Source organism: Cavia porcellus, unplaced genomic scaffold, assembly GCF_034190915.1.
Source record: "Cavia porcellus strain 051 isolate PalLab524CR breed Dunkin Hartley unplaced genomic scaffold, mCavPor4.1 scaffold_18, whole genome shotgun sequence".
Lineage (NCBI taxonomy): Eukaryota > Metazoa > Chordata > Mammalia > Rodentia > Caviidae > Cavia > Cavia porcellus.
In genome coordinates, this window is record NW_026947501.1 from 46,108,341 (window position 1) to 46,133,271 (window position 24,931).

Sequence of the window (24,931 nt, forward strand, 5' to 3'; positions counted from 1 at the left end):
TCTCCTGTACCTCACTTTCTTCTAACGCTGATCTTCTGATTCTCCTCCACTTCCTTCCTCCTCCTCACCTTCACCTTCCTCTTGCTGCTCATTCTGCCTCCCCCTCTTCCTCTCCCTTCCTCCTCTTTCCTTCTCCTCCTCCTCTTCCTCTTCTTCCTTTTCCTCTTCATCATCCTTTTCCAATTCTTCTTGGTTTTTATTTTGTCTTCTATTTTTCTTTTACTGAATACACACTCACAAATTAACCATATTGTAGGCTTCAAGTTCATCTGCCAGAATTAAGCATATGGGTCTGGTTCCTCGCACTGGCCCTGGTCTTTCAGGGAGGGCCAACAGTGACCTACGCAGGGCCGGGGGCCGGCCAGGCTCTTGACACTGGAGCACCGTGGGTCGTGATGGAGTTGGCTTCGACTTCGGCTCTTGCACAGCTTCTGACTCTGGCTTGCAGCTGAGGCAAAGCCACATGCGTCTCCAGTGGGAGTGCTGGACTCTGCCTCCCCTCACAGAATGCCTGCCCCTTGATGCGATGCTGGGTGTGGTAATTTATCATCAGGCAGTGGCTGTGAGGACTGGAGGAGGGAAGCCCAGAACACGTTTGGAGTAGAAGTTCGCTGACAGAGCGCACCCTGCACTGAAAGCAGTTTTAATCAGTCCCTTTGCCAGGTGGCATGGCTCTAATGTCCTCCAAAAGCTTCTAGTGTAATTCTGAGATTGCCTTCTCTGTCCATGTCTGTGCTGTGGTGGGTTAGTGCAAGCGTAGGAGAGTTACTTGCCGTTACTGCATGGCTGGCACACAGTGTACCTTGTTTCTCCGCTCAGGAAGCCCAGGCAGGGACCAACCTCATGGCTGCCCTGGTCCCCCTGTCCCCGGCCTTCCCCTTGGCTGAGTGATGGGCAAGGCAGCTGCCCTGTGTCCCTGCCTTTAGTCCCTGAGTCTGGCAGCTGGGAAGGCAGGCTGGAGCCGCGGGCCTTGGGGTTCTCAAAGCTCAGCTGTTTTCTCCTGGGTTCTCGTAGGTGTGACCGCACAGACCAGTAATCTGAGCAGCCTGGGCAGCTTCCTGGGCCCCTTGACTAGGGGCCTAGCATGCAAACACACATGCTGCACAGGGGCACACGCACCTGCTACGCTCACAGGTGTGTCCTCCCATCCAGCTCCTCAGCTTCGCAGCACCTGGAGCCACAGGTCCTGTTGCAAAGCCTAGGCAGGGGTGATGTCCGCTGCAGAGCCTGTGCTCCTGTGCTCCATGCCTGTCATCCACTGGGCGTGAGGAAAGTGTCTGAGAGTGAATTCCTGTCACTTTGGCTGCAGAGCACATCTTGGAATTGGCTGGCTGTGTCGCCCTGCAGACGGCCTAATGCAGAGGCAGGCAGAGTCGTTGAATGTCACTTCTGGAACACAGCAGACTGCCTAAGAGATTTTATAAGTCACAAATATGTTTTATTATCTCTTCTGAAACGAGTCAGTGTCTGAACAATTGAAGGAGCAGGTAAAATGTGATGCCTCAAAGGCTCTGAATAACAAAGCCATTTTCTGAAACTACAAAGCTGGGCTTCAGTCCCATGTCCCAAACTGCAGACAGCTTGTTGTCCTGCTCTGTGCCTCTGTTTCCCCCTCTCTCTAAAGAGAGAGTGTCAGATGTGTGACAGGGATCCTGAAAACGGTCTGTCCTAGCACAGTGCCTTCCAACTGGGAGGGACTCAAGTAGCTTAAAGCCCGGCGAGCAGAGGTGTGCAGCGAAGCCTCGAGGCCAAGCAGCCGCACAGTGAATTTGTTGTACTCTGTCCACCTGATGGGCGGGGTGCTCCCCAGGCATTAGAGCCGTGGGGCTTCCTGTCCTTATGGATGGGGTCTGGCGAGGAAGGATGCATCACAGACACGCACTGTTTAGCAGCCGCGATCCCCTTGCACAAGCTCCGAGCTCAGGCTTCCTGCGTGTGTTTCAAGGGTCCTGCATCAATAAAGCTCTGTGGGTAGGTGGCAGGGCCTGGAACTAATAATCGTCTGCACCTGGAGTCCTCCTGGCAGGGCAAGGTGGTGTGGCTTCCTGGTGCTGGCTCATAGGTTTTCAGGAATTTTATGACCCAATTATTAAATATTATTAAGAGCCAGGGTAGTAAATTTCTAGCACCCTCACTAATGATTTTCCATCACTTTACTGTTGACTCTGCTCCTGGATTATTTATAAGCAGTGTCCGTGGGTGCACACTGTATACATCAGTGAGCTTGTTCCCATCTTTTCACAACTCTGCCCAGTGACAGTGTACTGGACACTTGAAACTGGCCATGTGGCGATGTTTACCCAGCAGCACGGGCAGAGCCTCCTCCCACTGCTTCTCCCGGAAGGCGATTGCAGACCATTGATCACCACAGAGATCAGTGGTGTGGAAGGTCCTTCTGGAGGATTCAGGCCAACCTACAGCTGTTGTGGGCCATTACTGAATCCATCAGAGGACCTGAAAGGAGAAGGAGGAACATTCTTTGAGCATCAGCGGCTGGCAGTACTTGAACTGCCTTTCACTGGAAGCTCGGTTGAGATCTGCCTATAGGTAGGCACAGTTTCAATGCTGCTCCAGTTTCCAGCCTACAAAACTGATCTGTGGTTTAACAAGTTGCCCAAGATGATGCATCAACCCATGAAAAACCAAACCACAGGCCAGTGTGGTAAATGCACTAGAGTTCAGGTATTTGTGTCTGAAATGGTTATCATTTTTGCCTTATCCAATGGAAAACCAAATACATTAGGATGTTTCCTTAGGTGGTGCTGGGGATCAAACCCAAGCCTGGTGCATGCTCGGCAAGCATTTTCCACTGAACCCCCAGCCCTGAAACGTGAGTATGTGCTGCAAAGAGCTCAGTATTAGGTGCTGTGGTAAGATCTTTGCAAATAAGATTAACAGGATGTTCATTCTTTCATTTGTTTATTTTTCTACCTTGGATATTAAAAGCAAGATATGCCAAGCACTGGCTGTTGGGAAGTCCTGTCTGGGGAGGAATAGTTAGGAGTGTGAAGTCCGGAGCCAGGAGAGTTCAGGACTGGAGCACACAGGTTGGAGAAGGCCTCTTGAGGAGCAGCCGTTGTGGATGCCTGCAGGTGTGTACCTGGGGTTGTGTGGTCTCCAGGTATGAAGTGCTGCAGGACAGGTGCGCCATCGGTGGGTAGTTGGAGAAGCCTGATCACTGTGTTCAACACTGTTTCCATGGGACATATGTCCAGCTGAGACACAGTGCCCTTTTCTTCAGCTTCTTCTGGCTTCCTCCTGGCCAGCTTTAGCCCCTTCTGGGCACCTACAAGAGGAGAGTGGCTCGCTTCCAAGGCAGCTCACAGCCAGGCCCCGACATTGCAGCTCAGTTATGTGGGATTGAACCTTGGAAGGTGCCCTTAAGCATGTTGCTTAGAGATTCCCAGGTGCTGCAGGGTTCCCAGGATCCTACCCTTTTGGTCCCTCGGACATAGTACCCGACACGCACAATGTAGAGGAGGAGAGCTTTGACCTGGCTGCCAGTTTCAGGGAATGCCAGGGCAAGAGCATCATGACAGAAGGGCCTGGGTTGGGAAAATGCTCAGCTCCTGGTGGCTGGGAAGCAGAGCAGTGCCATAAAGGATGGCCAGGGAGCTAACACTGACCTAGGGCCATGCCTCACAGTCCCAGCACTTGCTTTGCTAATATGTGGATCATTGCTTAATCCAAGAAGTCAGCCCAGATGGGATGCACCATCCCATGGGGACACTGTTGCATAGTCTCAGGGCTCCTGCATAGCCTCAGGGCTGCCTTTCCTGGTAACAGGCAGGGACACCTTGCTGATAACACCTGCAGCCCCACACTGCCCTCCTGGAGGCTGTCACTGTCCACGGTGGCTCTCGAGGAGCTTGGTGCAGTTTTTCTCCACACAGGACAGGACCAACAGGGCAGGTCCCTCCATTAACAAAGCCGACGCAGACTTCACAGTGTGTCCTCATGAGCCGTTCTGGGTACTCAGAACCCCATTGTGGCCACTGCCAGGACCAGCCTCATGGACATTGTGCTTTGGATCGTGGGGACCTGAACACTCCAAAATATCCCTAACTCCTCAGAATGACTCTGCAGACTTTATGGGGCACTAATTCCCAAGTTGTCCTCCTCCTCTTCAATTGCTGCAACTTTCTGTTTAGCCTCTGAATTTGGAACAGCAGTTGTACACTGCATAACCACATGTTGGCCAGCAGTAGAGGACACCTGTAAGTGGTCCAGCAGGATGAGTAGCCTGGTGACAACGTGGCCACCTCAGTTGGCGTGAGCGCCTTCTGTGGGGTTTCCATAGCCCTGGACTCAGCTCCAGAGAACACGCCCATCTCTGAATGTCACACACTGTGCTTGAGCAGTGAGCCGCACCCAGATGGCAGGGTGCTGCCTGCAGGGGGAGCAGAGTTCCCTTGACTTTAAAGGCTTCCAGCACAGCGAACAAGGTGATGCGTGCGTGTCCATTCTTCAGAACCTGTGTCCCATTCTGCATCTGCCTCGCTGGCCTGGTGACTGCAGATAACTCACCTTATTTTTCCAGACCATGGCGCCTCCTCATGTGTGAGGGGAGAAAGACTGAGTTCTCAGCTCCTTGGCATAGGACAAGAGCCTCTGGGGAGAAAGCCTCCCAGCCTAAGGCCAAGAAGGGTAAGCAGAGGGTGCGTGATTCTGCTCTCTGCTCATTTACTTAAAAGTAGAATAGAAACCTGCTTTCCCTGTCCAGTCTTTGAGTTCAAATAGCCCAGTGACTCAATTTCTCTGGCATTCACCATCTTTCTTGGGCTGTACTTCCGTGACGCTGCCTTTGCTATGTAGACAGCTTCCTCCCATCCCTGACCCCAGTTTAGTGCTGGGCCTCAGACAGAGCACAGCGAGACAGAACCACATCCACCAAGGCCCATGCTGCTCCACTGTTTTCATGTAGGAAGGATTCTGTGTAATAAGATTTTGACTCAGTGTTTTACCCCAGTGAGAAAGGCAGCCAAGCCAGGGTGGCTTTCCGGAGCTTGTGAAGTGGCATACACTCACAGAGGCTGGGCACGAGTGAACCTGAGCCTCAGTCTGAGAGCCGCAATACTTTGGGGCTGTGCTCTTTTTTCCCTTTAAAATCAAAGTAATAACCCTAAAGTATCCAGGAATGGATTCCAGAGATAGATTTTCATCCAGCTCATCAGACACTTGAGATGAATTTTAGGCTGATGAATTCAGTGTTTCTGCGATAGGCATCAGAAACATCTTCCGTTTTCAAAAGGCAAGCCAGGGAATGTGTATTTGTGCTGTAGTTAATGCTCTGTAAGGCGGTGCACTGTAGCGGCTGCAAGCATCCACAGAGCAAGGGAAGAAAGCCTTTATTTAAACCTTGCCAAGAGCAGAAATAAAATGAGCAAAAGCACACTAGAGTGGGAGCAGCATAAAGATTGGTGCTGTGCAGTAAAAGCCATGGCACGGTGTCACTGGCGTTTCCTTGAGCTGTGTGTCACTCATGAAATGACTGCTCCTCACATCACAGCTGAGTGTGTGGCTGACAAGAGAGGTCTGTTGAGTGAAAAAGTGTTGAGCAAGTGATGTATCATTTTGTGCTGGGAAACATCATTTATCAGCACAGATAAGAGATGCAGATGTCCTAATTATAATACTTTCATAAATTTACATGAGAGTGGGAAGTGTATGAACAGCTGTTTCAGTTAGTTATGAAATATTCTTGGCTGATGCGGACACCGTGAAGACCAGTGATTTCTACTGAATTACAGAATCATGAAAGAGGAGAGTGTTGTCATCTTAGCACAATACCTGGATATCTGACAGATGTTTAGTGTGCACAACATTCAGTGTATTTGTGTGTGTGCATGTGTGCATTGGCAGGCTGAGAACCCTTATTCAAAATCCTTAGAAGCAGAAGTAAGTCTCTCAGGCTTTAGATTTTCCTGGGTTTTGCAGTATTTTAATGTACTTCCATGCTTGTATCTAGATGTCCTGTGAGATGTACTCACAGGAGGGGCTTTTTGGAGCTGATCAGATCTAGGATGTGTAGATGTGGATCTAGGCTGTGTGAATATGAATTAAGGGTTGATAACTGTCTGATGGGTTTAGCATAGTTGTGGGCATGGCATCACGCAGCTGGCTTGCAGCCTGGAGGGGGTACAAGCCCAGAAGGCTGGGTGCTCGCTGCTTCCTCTCTGCTCTTCCATGGACTGTTTCTCTGCTGCCATGCCATCCTGCCTGGGAACCAGCCAACCATAGACTGAAAATTCTATAAACTGTGAGCTAAAATAAACCTTTTCTCCTTTAACTTGTGAATGTTGGGTATTTTATCTCAGTGACAAGAAAGTAACTAAGACAGTGGGTAACAAGTACACAGTACAGTGAGACAGGGTCTAGACCTGGTGTCCGGCCACATTTCTAGCAGGAATCATGCTGTGGATCCTGATGCAGAGAAGTCTGTGCACATTCGGTCCCCAACCTATGCGAGGCTCCATTGTCCTCCTAGAAACCATACCCCAGGTCAGGTCAGAGGAGTCTGAAAGCTCTTTGGAGAGCCTTCTGGGAGCAGACTCTCCTGGTCCAATCTCAGTCTCCTTCCTAAGTCGCCAGGAAAGAGGAAAGGGCCCCAAGGACCCCTGCCCAAGCTTTGCCCTCTTGCCCTCCTTGAAATGCACTTCTGAGCCTAAAACCTGCAATTACCAGGGCTATCCTCGGGCTCCTTTGTGGCCATAACCCCTGTGGGTGGGAGGTCTCCTCACAAATGCAGGAGGGTCACAGGGTAAAAGCGTCTGTGATGGGAAAACCAGCAAAGATTCAGAGTGAGTCAGCAAGGTCTGAGTAGGCAGCCTCTCTCTTCTCCACCCCAGTCATCATGGAGAGGCAGAAGTTTGACAGTCCTCCCTCCGGATCTTCAGGGGACGATACCATGACCCCTCAGATACAAACTCCCAGGACACCCAAACCTTAGTGTAGGACTGGGAGTTTAGCTCAGTGGCTTAAGTGCCTGGTCTGCAACATGAGGTCATGAGTTCGATACCCGGTACCAAAGAAAGAAGCCAAACGCTAGTGTAAAAAGGTGATCTGCAGAGACCCTGTGTGCATCCCCCAGGTCCTTGCTTCATCACCAGGTGGCTCAGAGTGTCAAAGGACTGTTAAGTGCTGGGCAGATGTGTGCTGCCCATATTGGTCAGGGAATAATGACAAGAAAAATCTAAGTATGCTCTCTGCAAATGCGATTTCCCCCTGGAGACTGTTGATCTGCAGTTGAGTTGCTGCTGGGATGCTGAACCCAGTACACAATGGGTTCTGTGTTGCTCTGATTAGCAGTGTAGACCCAGAATCCAGTATACAGCAGGCCCTCAGTGCCGACAGAGCATCGAAGCAAAGCAGTGTTTGAGTGTGTAAGGTACACTCACACTCATGCTCCCATATACACTTGTGTGTGTAAACACACATGCATGCACACACATGTGTGCACACACCTCTGTAGTGGTGATAACAGGAGGTAGCCAGCGATCACAACAGCCTGGTCCTTAGGGCTTGTTATGGCTGTGTCTGATGTCCCCTCAAACCTCATATGGTCATAGGTGAGGCTTTTTCAGAGGTGGCTCAATCTAGTGTGTGGCTGGAATTGAGGGCACTAGGACTGAGTATGAGTGCTGCCCACCCTGAGTGGCCTGGATAGAAAAGGGGTAGAAAGAGCTGTGATCATGCCTCTTGCTTTGCTACCTTCTGCCCACCACTGACAGTTTCTCCTCTGAGCTGTCCATGCACCATGCCACCCTGCCTTGGAGTCAGCTGATATGAAACTTCTACAAACTGTGAGCTAAATAAACCTTGCCTCCCTCTAAATACCTGTTGGGTATTTTGAGATTATTGCATCTGCTGGCAACTTTCACATTCTCACAAAAGCCAAAGCCAGTCCTGAAGAGGACATGCCCAACCTCCATCCAGGTGACTTCTGCTCACTGTGGCCTTCTTAAGTGTCACCAGAAGCCTGTGACTCTGCACTGGGTCTGAAGACAACTCCACAGACCTGGGTTCCCCCATTCTGCTCTGGGACCCGCAGTGATAAATCTTCTAGCAGTCTCATGTTTCATGTTTGACATTAAATATTCAAGTTGGCTTTGAGTTTGACTCTAAAATATGTGTGTATGTGTTTTAACATAAAATATGTGTGCTTTAACATAAAAAGGAGCACCTTTTTCTCTCCCTGTGTCTCCTGTTAAAACCACCACCCCAGGACCAGTGGCTGGCTTGCCCTATGGCTTCTGTGGTTGGTATTACTCTCTCATTTTAAGGAGCAAGGTGTTAGGTAATTAACAACTTGGTGTTCTCTTTCAGTAAAATTACAGATGTTCTATCCTTAAAACTCAACCTGTTAGCAGTATTTCCCCGCTGGCCCCCTGGCTGTACAGAGTCTTACAGATACCATGGGCAGAAGGGTCACTGGCCAGTGACTTGTATTCACACGTCTACACCTGCGTAGGTGACATGCTGTATATTTTGGGATCATCTTTTCATTTACATGTATTTCAGGAAACAAAAATTGACCAAGACCCTGTGACATGATTATTGAATCTGAGTATTCATTATTCCTCAAATCACAGGAGCTGAATGGGTTGGAAGGACCCCAGATTTCAGATGTTCTCACTGACCTCCCCACCGTCCCTTTCCTTAGCTGTCTTCAACAGCCCTGGAAGTGAGGAGCACAGACGAACTGTCTCCTTTGATTGCCTGCAGGGTAGGAAGGTGCTGTCCGAACTTAGGCTGGTGTCAATGTCGGGGTTTTTAGGCAACTGCACTGTGACTTATGTTCCTAGTCCTGAAACTGCTCTTAACTAGTTTCCAGGTCACAGGGCTCGCAGGAGACTCTGACAGCGCCTGTGCAGTGTCTGAGGGCCTGCGTGTCGGGCAGATGAAGACTACAGTATCACACGAGGCATTGACAAAGCCGCAGCAAGGTTGTGGGCTAGGTGTGAGCCACAGATTGGATTGGCAGCCCTGCCTCTGCTCCTGCACCTGAGTCCATACCTTGGCCCAAGCCCTGGAGACACAGGTGGCTTTAGGGAGATTCACAGCAACGTGAAGGCTTTTTAGTGGACTCCTCCATGGGAAGGATTAAAGAATGGAGCAAGGGCTGCAGATGTGTTGGGATGTCCTTCAGTATGGCGGCCAGGAACGGGACACTCTCCTGTCAGAGGCTGCTTCTTATCCTGCTGTCCCAAGGGGTCTAGAGCAAAGGCAATGCACATCGCCACTCTACAGCTTCTCCTACGGTGGAGCTGGGACTCTCAGCTCCTTAACACTTATGGGGTAACAGTAGATTAGTGCTTACTGTATTTATTTGCATTTTATTTGAAATTTGTAATCAGCTTATCGCAAAGAGCCCTCACACTTCCATATTCACTGCAGTACCATCCACGATAGCTCCTGTGTCCACTGATGGATGGGTGGGTGCAGAATAGGTAGCAGATCACAATACCCTTCAGACATAAACAGCAAAATCCTGTTGTCAGCGGCAGAATGACTGGAACTGGAGGACATTAGGCTAAGAGAAGTCTTCCAGGCACAGAAAGAAAAACACTGCATGTTCTCCCTCGTGAGTGTGAGCTAAAACAGTAGATCTCAGAGTGGGCGAGCAGAGCATCACAGATCCTAGGAAGGGTAGACAGGGACACGGGGGCCTGAGAGCTGGTACCACCAAGTCACTGGCGAGGAGTGGGAGTCATCTGTCCTGTGTGTGGGGCCAACGATAGGGAACAGTAGCCCCTGTGTCCTTTGAGGAATGGAAGAGAAGAGCACAAAGGCTCCAGAGAGAGAAACAATGGGCGGAGATGCAGCACCTTGGTCCCATCAGTGCACAAGGGACACACGGGGGGGAAACACTTCTCTGCCCTGTGAGTGCGCACAACTATTCATGAGGGAAAATAAGATCTAAAAGTACAGGTTATCCTAGAATGGTTCTAGGTTGGGATTTTCCTCGAGTTGCAGAAGACAAGACTGAGAGATTCAGGTCCCAAGACAGCTGGTCTCAGGCAGGTGCCTGTGTCAGCCCTGAGCTCTTCTGCTCCCTGACACCCCTGAGGCACATGGTGACTCTCCTCGTGTCACCCTGGAAGTTTCCAGCACATCAGGAAAGTTTGTGACACGTTAGCTTTCTGCTTCGTGTCACTATGAGCAGGAACTGTGACCCAGAGGGCTGAACACAAACACAAGTGATGACTTCTCTTTCTCATGTTCATAACTTTCTACAGCTTTTTTGCAAATGTTTTTTTAAAGGCATTGTAGAATCATTACCTAATAAGAATATGGTAAAGCAGGAAAGTATTGGGGACTTCACACACCTACATTTTAAGTGTATTAATCTTTACAGGTTTACTTCAAATCCTAAGAAAGCAACACTTTAGCGTGGTGCACACATCCCGCTGCCCTCCCACCCCACCCTCTCTTCTTCCACCTGACCTGTGTGTGCAGGATTCTGCCTCAGTGGTCCTGTTCTGTGTTGTGCAGCCTCCATCCCCACCCTAGGGTTGCATCTCAGTTTTTCGTCAAAGTGGATCCAAGATATTGATCTTTTCTGAAATGTATCTCCTCCTGCACAGTCCCTTTGCAGTGGAAGCAAGGTCTGCCCAAAGACCTCTGGACTCTGCTGGATACGGCTCTCCGCCCCTCCTCCCTCTTCTTGGGAGAGCCAGACACTGGGCTGTGTGTCACCATCCAGCACATCACACAGCCTTGCCCATTTAGGACTCGCACCCAGGACCAAGCCTCCCAGGGCTCCCCCATCACCCTGTGCCGGGCTGTCTGGCCATGAGGCCTCTGCTCCGCCTGGCACGGCCTTTGCTGCTTACAGAGGTGTTGCTATCTTTGTCCCCTGCAGCTCCAAGTGCGGGGCTGCGGCAGCCTGGCACCCCATCCTTGGGTACCATCACCCTGGCCATCACATGTCCACCCATCGTGGCCCTCATGTCCTGAGCCTTGCTAGGCCTGGGTGCGGAGTTGGTTGTATGGCTCCTCCCCTAAATGGTGGCCTCTGAGCACCGGGCCTGCTTGTTAGGTCCACCTGCTGGTCACCTCCCTACAGAGCCACAGCCCACAGACACCTTGGGGTCCAGGCCAGCCTTCTGGTCTTGGGTCCCAGCTCTCAGCTTCCCCTCTCCTGCCTATCAGATGTGAGCACAGCAGTGAGTAAGCAATTGGTATGCAGTGTCCATGTTTGAATGCCATCACTGCAACTCAGGCTGGCTGCCAGGTCCACACAGACGAGTGATCTTTTGGAAGCCAGCAGACCCTGGCTCCTGGGCAGCCAAAGACAGACGTCTCGAGCCCAATTCCCTTCCCTGCCCCGAGGGGGTTGCCAAGTGGCTCACATGTAAAGCTTTGCCTCCCGGCCATCGTCCATCTGCCCGGTCTCTCGGTCTCTCGAGGAAAACCCTGTACTGGGGAGTGACCTGACCCTGAAGCCGTCTGTTCCCTGGGGGCGTGTCCCGCATCTCCAGCAAACAGTGGGATGCTGTGGAAGAGCATGTGAGGGCAGCCTTTGGCCTCGATAATGTGGGCAGTGGGCCTGATACCGGGGTGGCTGTGCACAGGGGAGAGACCATTACTCGGATTTTAAAAAGCTGAGATGGTTGGGAGAAAACATTAGAAGGAAACCTGTGGCACCTTGGAGGCCAAAAGAGAGTCAGGATGCTGAAGAGTTCCTTGTAGATTAAGCTGAGATGGGGACTCGAGGTGGAAGCATTCCAGACTGGGTACCTGCTAAGTGACAGCCCCTGATGACTGCTACTAGCTCACCCACAACTGGCCTGATGAGCACTGAACCTCTGTGAATGAGCAAGCGTGGCCACCTGGAAGCCAGCCCGCCTGCAGCACCACCCTCAGCAAATAGCCTGGCCACCCAGCCACCCCACCACCTGGTCACCCCACCATCTGGCCACCCCGCCACCTGACCATCTGCCACCTTATACCCAGCAGCTTGCTGTACATTTGCCTGAAGCCTCCTGGACTTTTTGGCCTCCAGGCCAAAAAGTACAGCAAGACACAGACACGCTCATCACCCAACAGAGTCCTGTGCTCCACCCTGTGCCACATTTTTCCCATTTATTTTTGTCAATTTCAATCATTCATAGCATCAGTTCTGAAGTATTGATTAGGAAGCTCCCTGCCACCTCCCTCAGGTTGCTGGGGATGTAAGATGTGGTCCTTCCTGCGGGAAGGGGCAGTCTGCTGAGTTTTAAATAGCTGGCCACCCTTGGTGCTTTAGCCTCATGCCTTTGCCAGGTGAAGCCATGTGGATCTCTCAGCCCCTACAGAGCCCCTCCTGGCTCAGCGGATTGGCCTCCAGCTTCATACCTATATGGAGTCAGAGCCCAGGGCCCTGCCGGCCATGGGACCAGCCTGCCCAGGACTTACACAGCTTGCACGGAGAACAAGCACTGTGATCCATGGCCCCATGCTCAGCTGACCCACTGGCCTTTCTCTGTATGCTGGCTTAAGAGTGGGTGAGGAGTGGGGTAGACTCGGCTTTCCACACTCAGCAGGCTGGAGACCTTCTCCCATTTATTAGAAAATGAAGAAGGGAAGGGGCCGTTTGTATGAGGCAGGAGACAGAATTCCAGCTGGGGAAAGATTCTTCTCCTGCTGACGGACTGTGTCTCAGATCTGTGACAAGAGCTAATTTTAGAAAAATGATTCTCCAAAGAAAATGACTCCCGCGGCCCATCAAGATACACGAGAGCCTCCCGAGAGCTGACACACAACTTTTTATCATTCCAGCATTAAAATATAGAGACTGAAAATCAGTGCAGGCAGCACACACACGCATGCACACACACATACACACACACACACACACACACACACACACACACACACTCTCTCAGGTGTTTCTCAGACACACAGGAAACCTGGTGGCTACTGGTCGCAGCACACACATTAGTGTGTTTAAAAGAAAAAAGTCTCTATTCAAGAAAACTGGTGATAAAACTCGGGGCCTGCAGGGCTTTCGAGGTACAAGCCGGAATTAACTGTGTCCTAGCCAGAATTAACCTCGCTCTGCCCTTGAAGGGAAGGAGAAACAGCTGCAGAAAACCTCTCTGTGCTGTGCTGTGTGTCACATTTCACAGTTTCACTGACAAGTGATAAGCTGCACCTTTGCAGAAGTGTGGTTCCCTTCAGAACAGTTGTAGAGGGAATTTCGGCACTCCTTGGCTTGAGGACATCAACAAGAACTGTGGCCCCTTCCCTGGCAGGGGCCTCAGGATCCAGCTACAGGCACCACCTCCAGGGCACGGAGGATTTTGCCTGTAAGGACAGATGCACCCTGGAAATTTGGTTGCACAGGAAGAGACGCCGGAGCAGAGCTGGGAAAGGAAGGGAGGGAGGCGGCAGCAGAGAGCATCCAAAGGGCGTCAGCACCTTCCTGCTGCCAGGCCAGAACCTTGGAATCGAAGCCATGGTGCATCTGGCACGTGGTTCACCCTGCCCAGCCTCTTCCCAGGGGAGCAGTGGCACAAACTCGACACTCTTGGTCTCTTACAGCACTGTCCATTACACACTCAAGGCGTCTGGCCAGGGAGCTCTTCCTGTGGGTGCCTGGGGACAGACGATTTGCCTTTCGGGCCTCTGCCACCCCACAGAGAGCAGCAGTGTTTGACAGCTGACTGCTTGCACCATGTCACTGCTTCTCAATGTCCTGAATTAAGGAAAGGCTGCTTTCTGCTCCGGGGCCACACCCTCCTTCCTTAGACAGTGTGGTCCTTTCAGAAGAGGACGGACACACTGTCAGAGACCCATGTTCCCTGGAGCGGCTTCTGGAGCATTCTGCTAGCAGAGCATATGCTGCTACCTTGAGATGCAACCCATCCCTTGTTAGTAACAGGAGGTCTGCAGTTCTGGGAGCCCCAGGCCATCAGAGTGCAGGCGGGGACCCACTGCTTTCTGTAATTGCTTCCCCCAGGGCCCAGCTGCATCATGCCTCAAGAGGAGCCATCGTCCCCTGTGCTGGGACTTGGGCCCCTCTGCAGAGCTCAGAGCATGCACGAGCCCCCTCTGTCTACCTTTTAGAGGACAAACCATCCTGGCACCCAGAATCCAGGCAAACTTGCTGCCTTTTCCTTTCTGCTGTCCCCAGCTAAGTTCCGGCCACCCCTCTGTCACATGGGCCACCTCCTCCCTGAAGGAGCTGGCTGCCATCTCTTCAGAGAAGGATCTGCAATTTACATAAGGACGTCAGTATACCATGGGAGGCAACCTTCTGGGATTATTTAGCAGGTTCCCCTTCTCAGCAGGTCTCCTGCAGCTTCCTGAGACCACTGAACCAAGACGTCACTCCTCCCCGTATGGTGATGCACTGGCCGCAAGCCAGGGGTCTATGGCTCCTCCTCAACAGTTCGGCATTTGTCATTTTACTTCCCTTCATTCCATACACACTTCAGCTTGTCTCTCAGGTAAATGCTGGGAGCTTAAATTTGCTTTCTGTCTCATGAGTACAGGAAGCCAGGAAACGATTCCCATCCACAGAAGGCAGGGAATCTTCCAAGTCTGTGACCGCACCCTGGCGTGGCACAGTGGTCTTTTCCCCAGGGCCTGCAGGCCTGAAGTTTCCAACTTTCCAGGAATTTCCTGAGTGACAGATGATGTCTGCTGTCCTAGCAAGGGAACCCCCCCCCCCGGAACCACAGACAGCTTCCAGCTGGGCACTGATCCCCAAAAAGACCATCCAGGGCTGCACCTTGGGCCAGCTGGTCTCACGGCAAGACAGGTGGCCTGGAGATGGTGTTCAGTCACACAACCAAGTCTCTCAGTTAGCCTAGGAAACCCCATGAAAGCCGAGCTGAGCTTTCTGATTGGCTGCTGTGATGTGCCAGGAGGGGTCGGCACCCAGACCCCTGCTGGTCCTCTAGTCTCACTCGTGTGCAACATGTGCTGTTAATCTGGACCATCTACCCAACCAGACAGCGAATTAGCGGACAGCGCACTAGGGTTAACCTTGCTGAGCAGAGCATGTCCTCACGAGGAGGGGCCGGTTGGAGGGAAATGGTCAAGAAGGCTCAGTCTGGGGACCCTATGTGACACCTGGCTCCTTCCCATCAGTCTCTTTCCTGTCTCTGCCTCCCATGAGCCGCTTTCCTTGGCCACACCCCTCCCTGTGACCCCTGAGATACAAACCAAAGAACTCTTCCTTCAAATTCAAATTTTGGCAGTTAAGAATTTTGTCTCAGCAGCAGAAAAACTAACACGTTAAGCTTTAGTACAAAAACGTAATCCCAAGTGCTGCTCTTCCCTAACTTCTGTTAGTCTTTCCAACACTACCAAAGCTGAGGGGGTCACAGGAACCTCCCAGCCCAAGGGGCCACTGGCAGTGAGGGCCTTCTTGCCAGTGACGGCACTGGCTTTGGATTGCAAGTCTCACAGTTATCTTCATCATGATTGAAAGAAGAGCTGGTTTCGAGGGTAATTTTCCGCCTTCTGTTAGATATCTTGAAACACTGCAAAGAGCTTCAAGCCCTTCTTGCTGGGCACTGCAGCTTAAACCCAGGGTCCCGTGTGGACAGATCAGGCAGGCGATGTCCAACACACCCCACCCCCTGCCAGCTGTACTGACTGAACACTGGCAGAGCCATCACCGATTCCCAGTGAGACGGCAGGGCCGCCGAATAAGCACCTAGAAACTTGGACAGACAGCCCTGGATGCTGCCAGCGCATTCAGGCAGTGACACATGAAGACATCAGACAGTGACGACTTGGGAAGAACGATCGTTCACCACGGACAGTGTGAGGAGCCCAGTTTAGGACCAGCACTTCAGCTGGTATGAGGAGCAGATGGATTATGAAATTAGAGCTAAAAGCCTGAGCCCTGGAATCAAGCAGATGGGTTTGCATTTTCTGCTGGCTGCTGGCTCTGGGGCTTTGAGTTATTCAGCCTCTCCGGGCTTCCGTTTCCCTGCATAAAGATGGATACAGCAGTGTCTCCAACCTTATTAGATGCTGAAGAAACCAAATGAGATGTGCCCAAGGACAGCACCAGCACCACTTCTCCCAGGTTCACTTCCTATCCCTGGTGACCCGTGCTGCTGCGGAGGTAGAAGAGTGAGGTTTGAGGGCCCTGTTGAAGGCCACAGGCATGCACCTGGTGTAACACGTGCCAGGAAACATGATCAGCGGTGACCCTTGGGGCTGCCTGAGAGGCCATCAGGAGACAGCCCTGGCTATCTCTCCCCGAAATAAATGCAGAGGTGCTGCTGGAACACAGTCAAACTCGGAGCCTCCAGAAGGCGACTCAGGGACTCAGGAGAGATGCTCTGCCGCGCTGAGATTCTGTAGACGCTCATTGAGCACTAGTTGGGTGGGCCCGTGGACTTGAGTCAGGAGCAGACCCTCAGGCCCCCGAGTCATCTGCTGAGGGCGCTTCTCTTCAGAGATTCCCGAGACCCTGGCGGGACAGGTCTAGCTATCTCTGACCCCTGAATCCAATCCGGCAGTCCCCATGCCCCTAAGCACCCTCGCTGCCTTCCACGTGCTGGCTAATCACAGCTCTCGCCTGTTTTGCAGGTTCCTCGGCCTTCCGCCGCCGCTCCAGCCCAGGCACTGACCCCACAGCTCTGCCATGAAACCGCACCTGAAGCAGTGGAGGCAGTGCATGCTCTTCGGCATATTCGCGTGGGGGCTTCTCTTCCTGGCAATCTTCATCTACTTCACCGACAGCAACCCCGCGGCGGCTGCACCCAGCGCCCTGTCCTTCCTGGAGACGCGGCGGCTCCTGCCGGTGCAGGGCAAGCAGCGCGCCATCATGGGCGCCGCGCACGAGCCCGCGCCCCGTGTCCACCCCGGCGGCCGGGCTCACGCAGTGCCCGCAGACCCGCAGGAGGTGGCCGGGAGCCAGGGCGGCCCTCGGGACGAGGACGAGTTCTTCACCTCCCAGGTTGGGCGGAGATCCCAAAGCGCCTTCTACCCGGAGGACTACGACTACTTTTTCCTGGGCAGCGAGCCCGGGAGGCGCGGCCGCGCGCTAGGGGTCCTGGGGCTCGCGTCCCCGGGTCAGCTCTCCCCGCGGGCGCGGGCCCGCTCCCTGGGGCCGGTCCCCAGCCGGCGCGCGCAGAGGAAGACCCGTGGCCGCTCTTCGCTGTCGCCAAGAGGCCTGGACGGGGACCGGTTGGCCGCGCCCCTGCCCGGCGTGCTGTTGCGGCGGCTGTGGACCGGCGAGGCGTCAGCGCGCATGCTGAGCCCGCGCCTACAGAAGGCCATGCGCGACTACGTGCGCGCCAACAAACACGGCGTGCGGTTCCGCGGGCGGCGCGCGCCGCGCAGGGACCCGGCTGAGCTGCTGTGCGCGCTCAAGCGCGCGCGCCCGCGCACCCTGGACGGCACGGAGCCGCCTTTCACCACGCTCGGGTGGCAGAGCCTCGTGCCCGCCACGGCCCTGAGCCAGCTGCACCCGCGTGGCCTGCGCAGCTGCGCCGTGGTCATGTCGGCCGGCGCCATCCTGAACTCCTCCCTGGGCGCCGAGATCGGTGGGTGTCCAGACGCACCGGACCCATGGAAGACCCTGCGGGTCACTGGCCCTTGGAGCTGGGGAGGGCTTGGAGGTTCCCAGGTAGAGGATGAGGCCCCCAAGCTATTCCAGCTTCCTGGTCCTCACCACTGCGTTCCTCCCAAGCCCCCTCACACAGTCTCCCTGCTGCACCCTGTGGGTGCGTCCTTGTCAAACCTCAGAGGCCAGAAGACAGGGAACCAACCAACAAAGAGGGAGGAAGGGAGGGAGGGAGGGAGGTGCTCCGTGGGCTGGCACCCCGGGGGAGCATGCTCTATGAGCATTCTGGGTTCAGTGCCCAAACCTTGGACTCCTACAAGAGGGGAGCAGAGCTGCATGGGGCTCTCATTCCCCAATCCTCACCTGGCCTCTGGACCCCTCCCTGGACATGCAAGGGGGGGGGGGCTGCGAAGGGGCTGAGTCTGCATCATCCTGACCAGACTAGCTCCAAAGCCTGTGGGATGCCTGCATTTGTCAAGTACCCGGTGATAGAGAGACTTAGTGGAAGGGGTCAGGCAGGATGGTTGATGTGCAGGTCCTGAATGTGCCTGATATTCCCAGAGGTGGGGACCAGGTAGGGCTCTCTGGCATTCTTAAGGCAGAGTCTTTGTCCCGAAGGCTGATGCACTGAGGACCACACACTATGTGAGGAGGGCTCTGCCCTCCTGAAGTCGGCTGACCTGGGCGTCTTCACACCCAAAATGGGAGCTTCTCAGGGGCATCTCTTAACCAACACCGGCCACACAGTTGGTGCAGGTGACACGTGGCATCAGTACCAGAGTAGCACAGGGCACCTTCAAGAGTCCCAGGGGTCACACACACCCCACCCTCCCGCACTCCCCTCTTGGGCTGAGGGACCCTGCTTCTCAAGGGCTCCTTTCTTCTGCCCTGGGGACTCGGCACCTTTGCTGCAGACTTCTCCCTGGATCCAGAAGTCCTGCTGCTGCCCTGCATCTTTGAGGAGAGGCCGTCTAGGCTCTCATGGAACATGAGACAGAACGTGAGCTGTGGGCAGACTGCCAGGGTGTCCTGGCAAGGAGCCGGATGGGAAGGTTCTTTGCCCAGAAACCCAAACATGACACCTGGGTTTGCGGCCCAGGGTCCCCGAGTCTGGGGTCATTGCGTGAGGCTCAGGATAACATGGTCCAAGTGTTGCGTGCTCTTTTAGTCAAAGGCGGGGCAGAGCGCCTATGGTTTATTAGGAAAGAGCAGCAGTTTAGGGATCACAGCTCAGTCCTCCCCGTTCTGGGACCAACATTAATAATGCAGAGGAGGATTTAAGTGTGATGCCCTGAGGGGGCAGCAACTGGCTTCTGATCTGGTTTTGCTGTAAACTTCTTGGCAGCATAAACTCACAGCATTCAGGCTTCCCTGGCTGTGCATTCCTGCATCAGTGTCCCCCGCCAGAGCCTTTGACAGGATTCTGTGCTTGGAAGCGAATTTGCAGGATGGCGCTGGGACATCTGCTTCTGGGAACGTGAAGAGCTGGGGTTGTGTTATTGCTCTTTCTGATTTTCCAGTCCACTCAGATTGAGTGCACTGCTGTGAGGCTTTGTTACAGAAACAGGGAGACTCAAGTGAAGACTGTGCCCAGAAGTGTGGTTTTTTCCTGATGTCTTTTTGAAACAGGGTCTCACTGTTCAGTTCAGGCTGGCCTTGAATTCATTTTGTAGCCCAGGATGGTCTTGAACTCACAAAGATCCTCCTGCCTCAGCCTCCTGAGTGCTGGGATTACAGGAGTGCACCACTGCTCCTGGCTTCTGGGAAGTGTTTTAAAAGCCTCCTTCTTGCTCTGTCTGGCTCCCTGGAGTCAGAGCCATTTGGCACCTACATTTACAGGATGGATAATCACAGCATGAGACATGTGCACAGCAAAGCCTTCCTGTCCTAGGCTGGCATCGCTGTGGGCCAGGTGGTGTCCTCTGCTTTGTGTCTGAAGGTGGCAGTGGTCAGTACAGACCCAGCAGCTTCACAGCTTCCACAGTGAAGACAGATTTGTGCAGGATCCGCTGTAGCTGCACTCTCGTTGGGCCCTCAGTATCAAGTCAGGGACTTGCCAAGGTCATGGACCCATGAGGGCTGCAGCCGAGCTGGGAGGTGCTCGCCTAGGAATGCTGGGGAGCTCGGTTCTGGAACCCACCTCCTGTGGGCGCACACCAAAGAGGAAGGGCTGTAGCAACAAGGGAGGGATGCAGCCTGCATACTGGGTGTGCGGGAGGCAGGGATCAAGGGAGCTGTTCATACAGCGCTCCAGCAAGTACTGCCCCACTTCCACCAGAGCCTGTGCTGGACACAGAGATGGGTAAGGTGTAGGCACAGCCTGCAGACTCTGCATAGACTCAGTAGATGAGCCCCACATACAGGCAGCATGGCTGGGCAGCGGGAGGAGGCAGAGGGCTGTTCCAGAGAGCGAGTGGGGCTGCAGAGGGCACCAGGGAAGCAGAGACCCAGCGCACAATGGGAGGGCACCAGGACCTGCAGGCACTGGTGGGAGTGCACAAGAGTGCCATTGAGGCAGTGCAGGGACAGCCTGGCAGGAGTCAGGGCCCCAGCTTTAGGAGTTTGCTACAGATGGAGCCCACTCCATGCTCAGTAGTGCTGGCTGCAGGTCCAGAGTGTAGGACCTGCAACTGCTCTGTTGCAGGGGAGCAGAGAGGACAGCGTGGTCCATGAAGTCACAGGGGAGAGCCTGGCTTCCACCCTACCTGGGCCTTAGCTTGGTACCTGCCGCCTGGCCCAGGACCAGGGCATGGGCTCTGACTCAGCTTCCTGTGTGCTGGGGCATTGGGGAGGTGGTCGCTCAGACCCTGACCCCAGGTGGCCACTGCAGTCTCACTCATTTTCTGACCAAAGACAAGGGTAAGAGGGTCCTGGTCTGGTGGTGTCTGGCAAGTGATCTTTGCTGGGGGCTGGGGGGAGCACCTTTGGCTGCAGCACCCAAGACCAGCACTGGCTGCTCCAGAAGTGGCTTCTCCAGCCATGGGTTTTGCCAGACTCTGCACACTTGGGTGCGACCCTTCTGCCCTATGCAGTGAGCACAGACAGCAGCTTGGTCTCTGCTGTCACGTCGCCAGACAGTGCCAAGCCCCTGCCCCTCTCCATCCAACACCCTCTTCTTTTCTGCCTTCTCAGGGGTTGCCCTCAGTCCCAGCAAACACTGTGGTCCAGGTAGGGGCTGGAGGACTCTTTGGGTCCACAAGGGAAACTGGCTGTGGGGCGACACCCAGGGCTCCTGTGCTTCTTCCTTTTGGCTTCTGTGTGGTGGCTGAAGTGGGGATGGGTAACACGGTTCCCTACTCAGCTCAAGGCCTGCCCAAGGTGCCAGCTGCAGGGTGTTTCTCGCCCCATGCAGTCCAGGGATCAGTGCCTTTCATGACAGAAGGCCTGAATGAACCCACTCGAGGTCAGCTTTGAGCCCAAGGACACAGGTCCTGCGGGACCAAAGGGGTGTGGGAGGCAGCCCGCACCTCTCACTGGGGACAGTGTGTGAGATGCGTGTAACTGTGCACTCTCAGATATCCTGCAGGCGTTTTCTCCAGAAGGATTAGGTGAGCTTCTAAGAAAATAATTGATCGTATTTGTTGAGTATTAGAACCCAGCCCTTTAACCGTGCTTGGAAGCCTGGCGGCATCCATGGGGCTGTTAGCCAGTGAGGCTCCTGATTCTTGGGAATGAAATGCATTCGAACCTGGAGGGTCCGCCTGACTCATGGACTGGAGAACCTTCAGATGGTCATTGCTCAGCATAACAAGATTATGCATGGGTCAGTGACCCATTTTAAGAGCAAGATAGACAAATGGACTTTGATGTAGCAGAACTCGTTGGATCCCATTCAGCCATTTGTTTGAATTTTCTAAACATCCCCACTTCAGAAGCCTCTTATCATGGAGACAGGTGAACGGAGGGGTCCTGGTGAAGGAGACACTGGGATGGGGTTCAGACTGGGATGATGGCAGACCCTCGATTTCTGCTTAACTGAAATCTAGAGTTATCAGTTTACTAGGAAAAGGCAACTCAGTATTTTTCCAGTTACACATTGCACCAACCTTTAGCAAGTAGCACTTGTCACGTTTTGAGGAAGAATCAAAGGAGGGTGTTCATGGCCATCTGGGAGGACCCCTAAAATAGCCCCTTCTCAGTGCTGTCTCCAAGGCCCCAAACAGCAGCCAACACAGCTCCCCACAGAAGATGCAGCCAGAGCTTCGAGGAGACACCAGCTGTCCCTGCAGAGAGCCAGCGGAGCTGGGGAGCGTCCAGAGCAGAGCCAGTCTTCCCACTGCCTGTTAGGATATAGTTACTTTATTAAAATGTCATTTAAATATAAATTGATGCATGAACATTTGAAGTTTCTTTGTCCTACTTCTGAGCAAATGTGATGAATATTTTTTCTTAAAGCATCCCTGAGGCTAAAAAGTATGAGTCTGATGTTTCTAGCTCAAGTATCATCGGGTTTTTTTGGTTTTGGTTTTGATACACTGTTCAGTACCCTGTTTAATAAAAGTACATAACGAACCACAATACAGGAAAACTGTTAGCTAGCAGTTCGCCTATGCAGCGGGCAGCAACCCCATGGGGGGTGCAGGTGACGACGCTGGTAGCCCTGTGCCCAGCGAGCAGGTCTCTGTCCCATAGCTCCAAGCAGCCTCTGCAGGCCATGTGCACTAGGGGACCTGTGAAGGTGTTGCACTGTGGCTGTCCCTGGGGCCAAGACTGACTTGGCTCTCAGGTCACAGCTTGTTGCCTCTGGCAGGATTTTCCCCCACAGGAGGCTAGTGGTGGTTGCCAGGTTAGCCAGGCTGCAAGAGAGCTTGCTGTGTGTTCCAGTGTGGCAAGTGTGGCGCTCAATGCTGGCATCCTTACCTTCAGGCTGAGAGCTTGTGTTCAGGTGCGAGCTCATGCTTAAAGGTGCCTCTGTGACCCAGTGGGCCATGTGTGGTAGCCACTCCAGGATCGAGGCGGAGACACCACCAGGGATCCAGGACCTTGGAGGAGGCAGTGTCTGTGGGCTCATGGGGTGGACGTGGCATTGCTGTGGGTCGATTGTGGTGTGAGCAGCAGTGTTGCCCAGAATCCCCTGCTCCTGTTCACACTGGCTGCGGCCTCTCAGCGCCAATGCTTGCAGCCTGACCAGGGGACAGGGACTCAGCTCCACATCCCCCTCCTCGCTTGCACCCCCACTTCCCTGTGTCCTCCTCAGCCCCCATGGCAGGGGACCCTCTCAGGTGGCGGCTGGAGAATCTGGATGCAGGGCTGCTATAGATGTGGGATGTGTGTGACTCTGGGGACCAGGAATGCACAGTGAAGCAGAGAGCCCTGTAGCTGGGACACCCAGCCCTAGACTCTGAGCACAGAGTCAGGTGGAAGGCGTCTCAGAAATGAGGACTAGTTTTCTTCGTTTTTTTTTTTCCTTTTTTCCTTCCTGCCTCCCTTTGTTCCTTTCCCTCTTTTCCTCCCTCCATCCCTACCTTGTTTCCTTTCTCTTTTCTGTTAGAAACAGTGTCTCACTATGTAGCCCAGGCTGGCCTCCAACTTACAATCTTCCTGCCTCAGCCTCCCAAGTGCAGGGGTTACCTGTGTGTACCACCAAGCCCTTGAGCCTAGCTTCTTCTTAAGCACAAACCCTCAGCAGAAGTGGGACAGTGGACCAGGAGGTGGGGTTCTTACCCAATGTGAGGTGCAGCGGCCCTGGTGCAGCCCAGACTCCCTCTGCAGACCTCAGGGCTCTGTTGACAGCCCACCTGCTGACACCTGCTCCTGCTCCTTCCACAGCTTGGCACTGTGGGAGGCAGCATGAAAAATGTCACCTGTAAGGAACTTCAGAAGATGAGGTCCAAGTGTGGCTCAGGAGGCCGTGACTGGGGTTCCTATGTGTGAGACAGTCACTGATAGGTCACTTAGGAGGGGATGGGCTCTGAGACCGCACCCCTGGACACGTTCCTCAGTGCAGAGTGTGGAGGGAGCTCACAGCCTGAGACAGTGCACCGTCTATGGCCATGCTCTCTGGGGGATGCGCGAGCCCTTCAGGCAGACCTGTGTTGTGCGTGCATGGCTGCGTGTTTCCATGTTGATCTCCAGAGCCGAGTGCTCATCCTAAGCCAATAGTAAATTATCCGAAAATGTATGTACATATACCTTGGCTTTCTGGCAATGTCCGAGTGGCTTTGGTATTGAAAGGTTTGCTGTAACATCTTTCCCTACAGAGATAGAGTAACCTTGTCACTTATGTGCCCTTAGATGCCCACGACGCGGTGCTGAGGTTTAACTCTGCGCCCACGCGTGGCTATGAGAAGGATGTCGGCAACAAAACCACCATCCGCATCATCAACTCCCAGGTGAGTGGTGGGCCGGCCTCGGCTGTGCGTTTCTCGGGTAGAGTTTGCCTGGGTGAGCGGGCAGAGGTTGCCTGCTGCTCGTGGCCATGGCACTTGCTTATCGATGTGGGTCTTGCGATTAGAAAGACTCCAAGATGAGAAGTGCAGAGCAGTGGAGAGGAGGCACGGGACGAGTGGAAAGAGGCTGGAAGACTGAAAGAAAAAGCAGCGGAGACCACAGGCCTGCCAGGCTGCCTGGTAGGGCCTGAGGAAAGCAGAAGTCGCTGTAAGAACAAGAACTGCAGGGCCTAGCGGGTGTGACGACGCACATCGGTGATCCCGCACTCTGGGAGGCTGAGGCAGGGCGTTGCAAGTTCCAGCCCAGCCTAGGAATGTAGTGACTGTGTAACACTCTGTCTCAGAGTTTCCAAAAGTTTTTTTTTTTTTTAAAAAAAAGATTGGGCATTAGCTCAGAGTGAAGGCTTTGGGTTAAATCTCTACTATTGAAGTAAAAATTGCAGAGATTAAAAGGAAGATAAATAAAGACAATTAAATCCAAAGGCTCGTGGATCCCTTTGAAACTTTAGTATTTGGAAATCTGAAAATTAACAGAGATGGTTGATACAAATGAATATACCCCATTGCTTCACATTTGTGATGAGAGTGTCTTCCGAACTGTGGCGCAATTATTCTCAGAACAGAACACACAACAATTTCCAGAGTTCTAGAAACTGTTGGAAAAATGAGGTGGTCAGTGATTTCCGGTGCGTTGCCCCATAGCCAAGGGTCAGCTCCCTGGGCCCAGCTGCCCACTGTGAGGGAGACACAGCCCCACACCTGCTCAGGACAGCTGTCAACGGCTGGAAGATCCACTGTTCATTTACCAGCAACTCTTGGAAGAGGAGAAACCCAGCACGTTAAAACCCATCTCCCCTGTAAGATGCTTCCTGGTCCCAGGAAAAGTAATGTGGGAACAGTCCAAGTCCTTCATGGTGAAGACCCCAAGTAAGAGCTTGAAAAGGTGGTGGCAGATGAGACTGGGCAATCCTGGGAGCCGAGCGAACTCGGGGGAGGATGGTGCTGGCCTCCAGTGACTGCCTCA

At 53.4% G+C, this 24,931-nt stretch overlaps 1 protein-coding gene across 6 annotated transcripts in view; it reads left to right on the plus strand.

The window, feature by feature from the left end:
• The window catches only part of St6gal2 (ST6 beta-galactoside alpha-2,6-sialyltransferase 2), a 54,731-nt gene that overhangs the window by 13,155 nt on the left and 16,645 nt on the right, over positions 1-24,931 (plus strand). For all 6 annotated transcript variants that reach the window (XM_063229734.1, XM_063229733.1, XM_063229732.1 and 3 more), the window contains exons 2-3: positions 16,540-17,498; positions 23,753-23,850. In XM_063229734.1, the coding sequence (XP_063085804.1) occupies positions 16,595-17,498; positions 23,753-23,850 (1,002 nt within the window). In that variant the 5' untranslated portion in view covers positions 16,540-16,594. The remainder of the gene's footprint in view (positions 1-16,539; positions 17,499-23,752; positions 23,851-24,931) is intronic.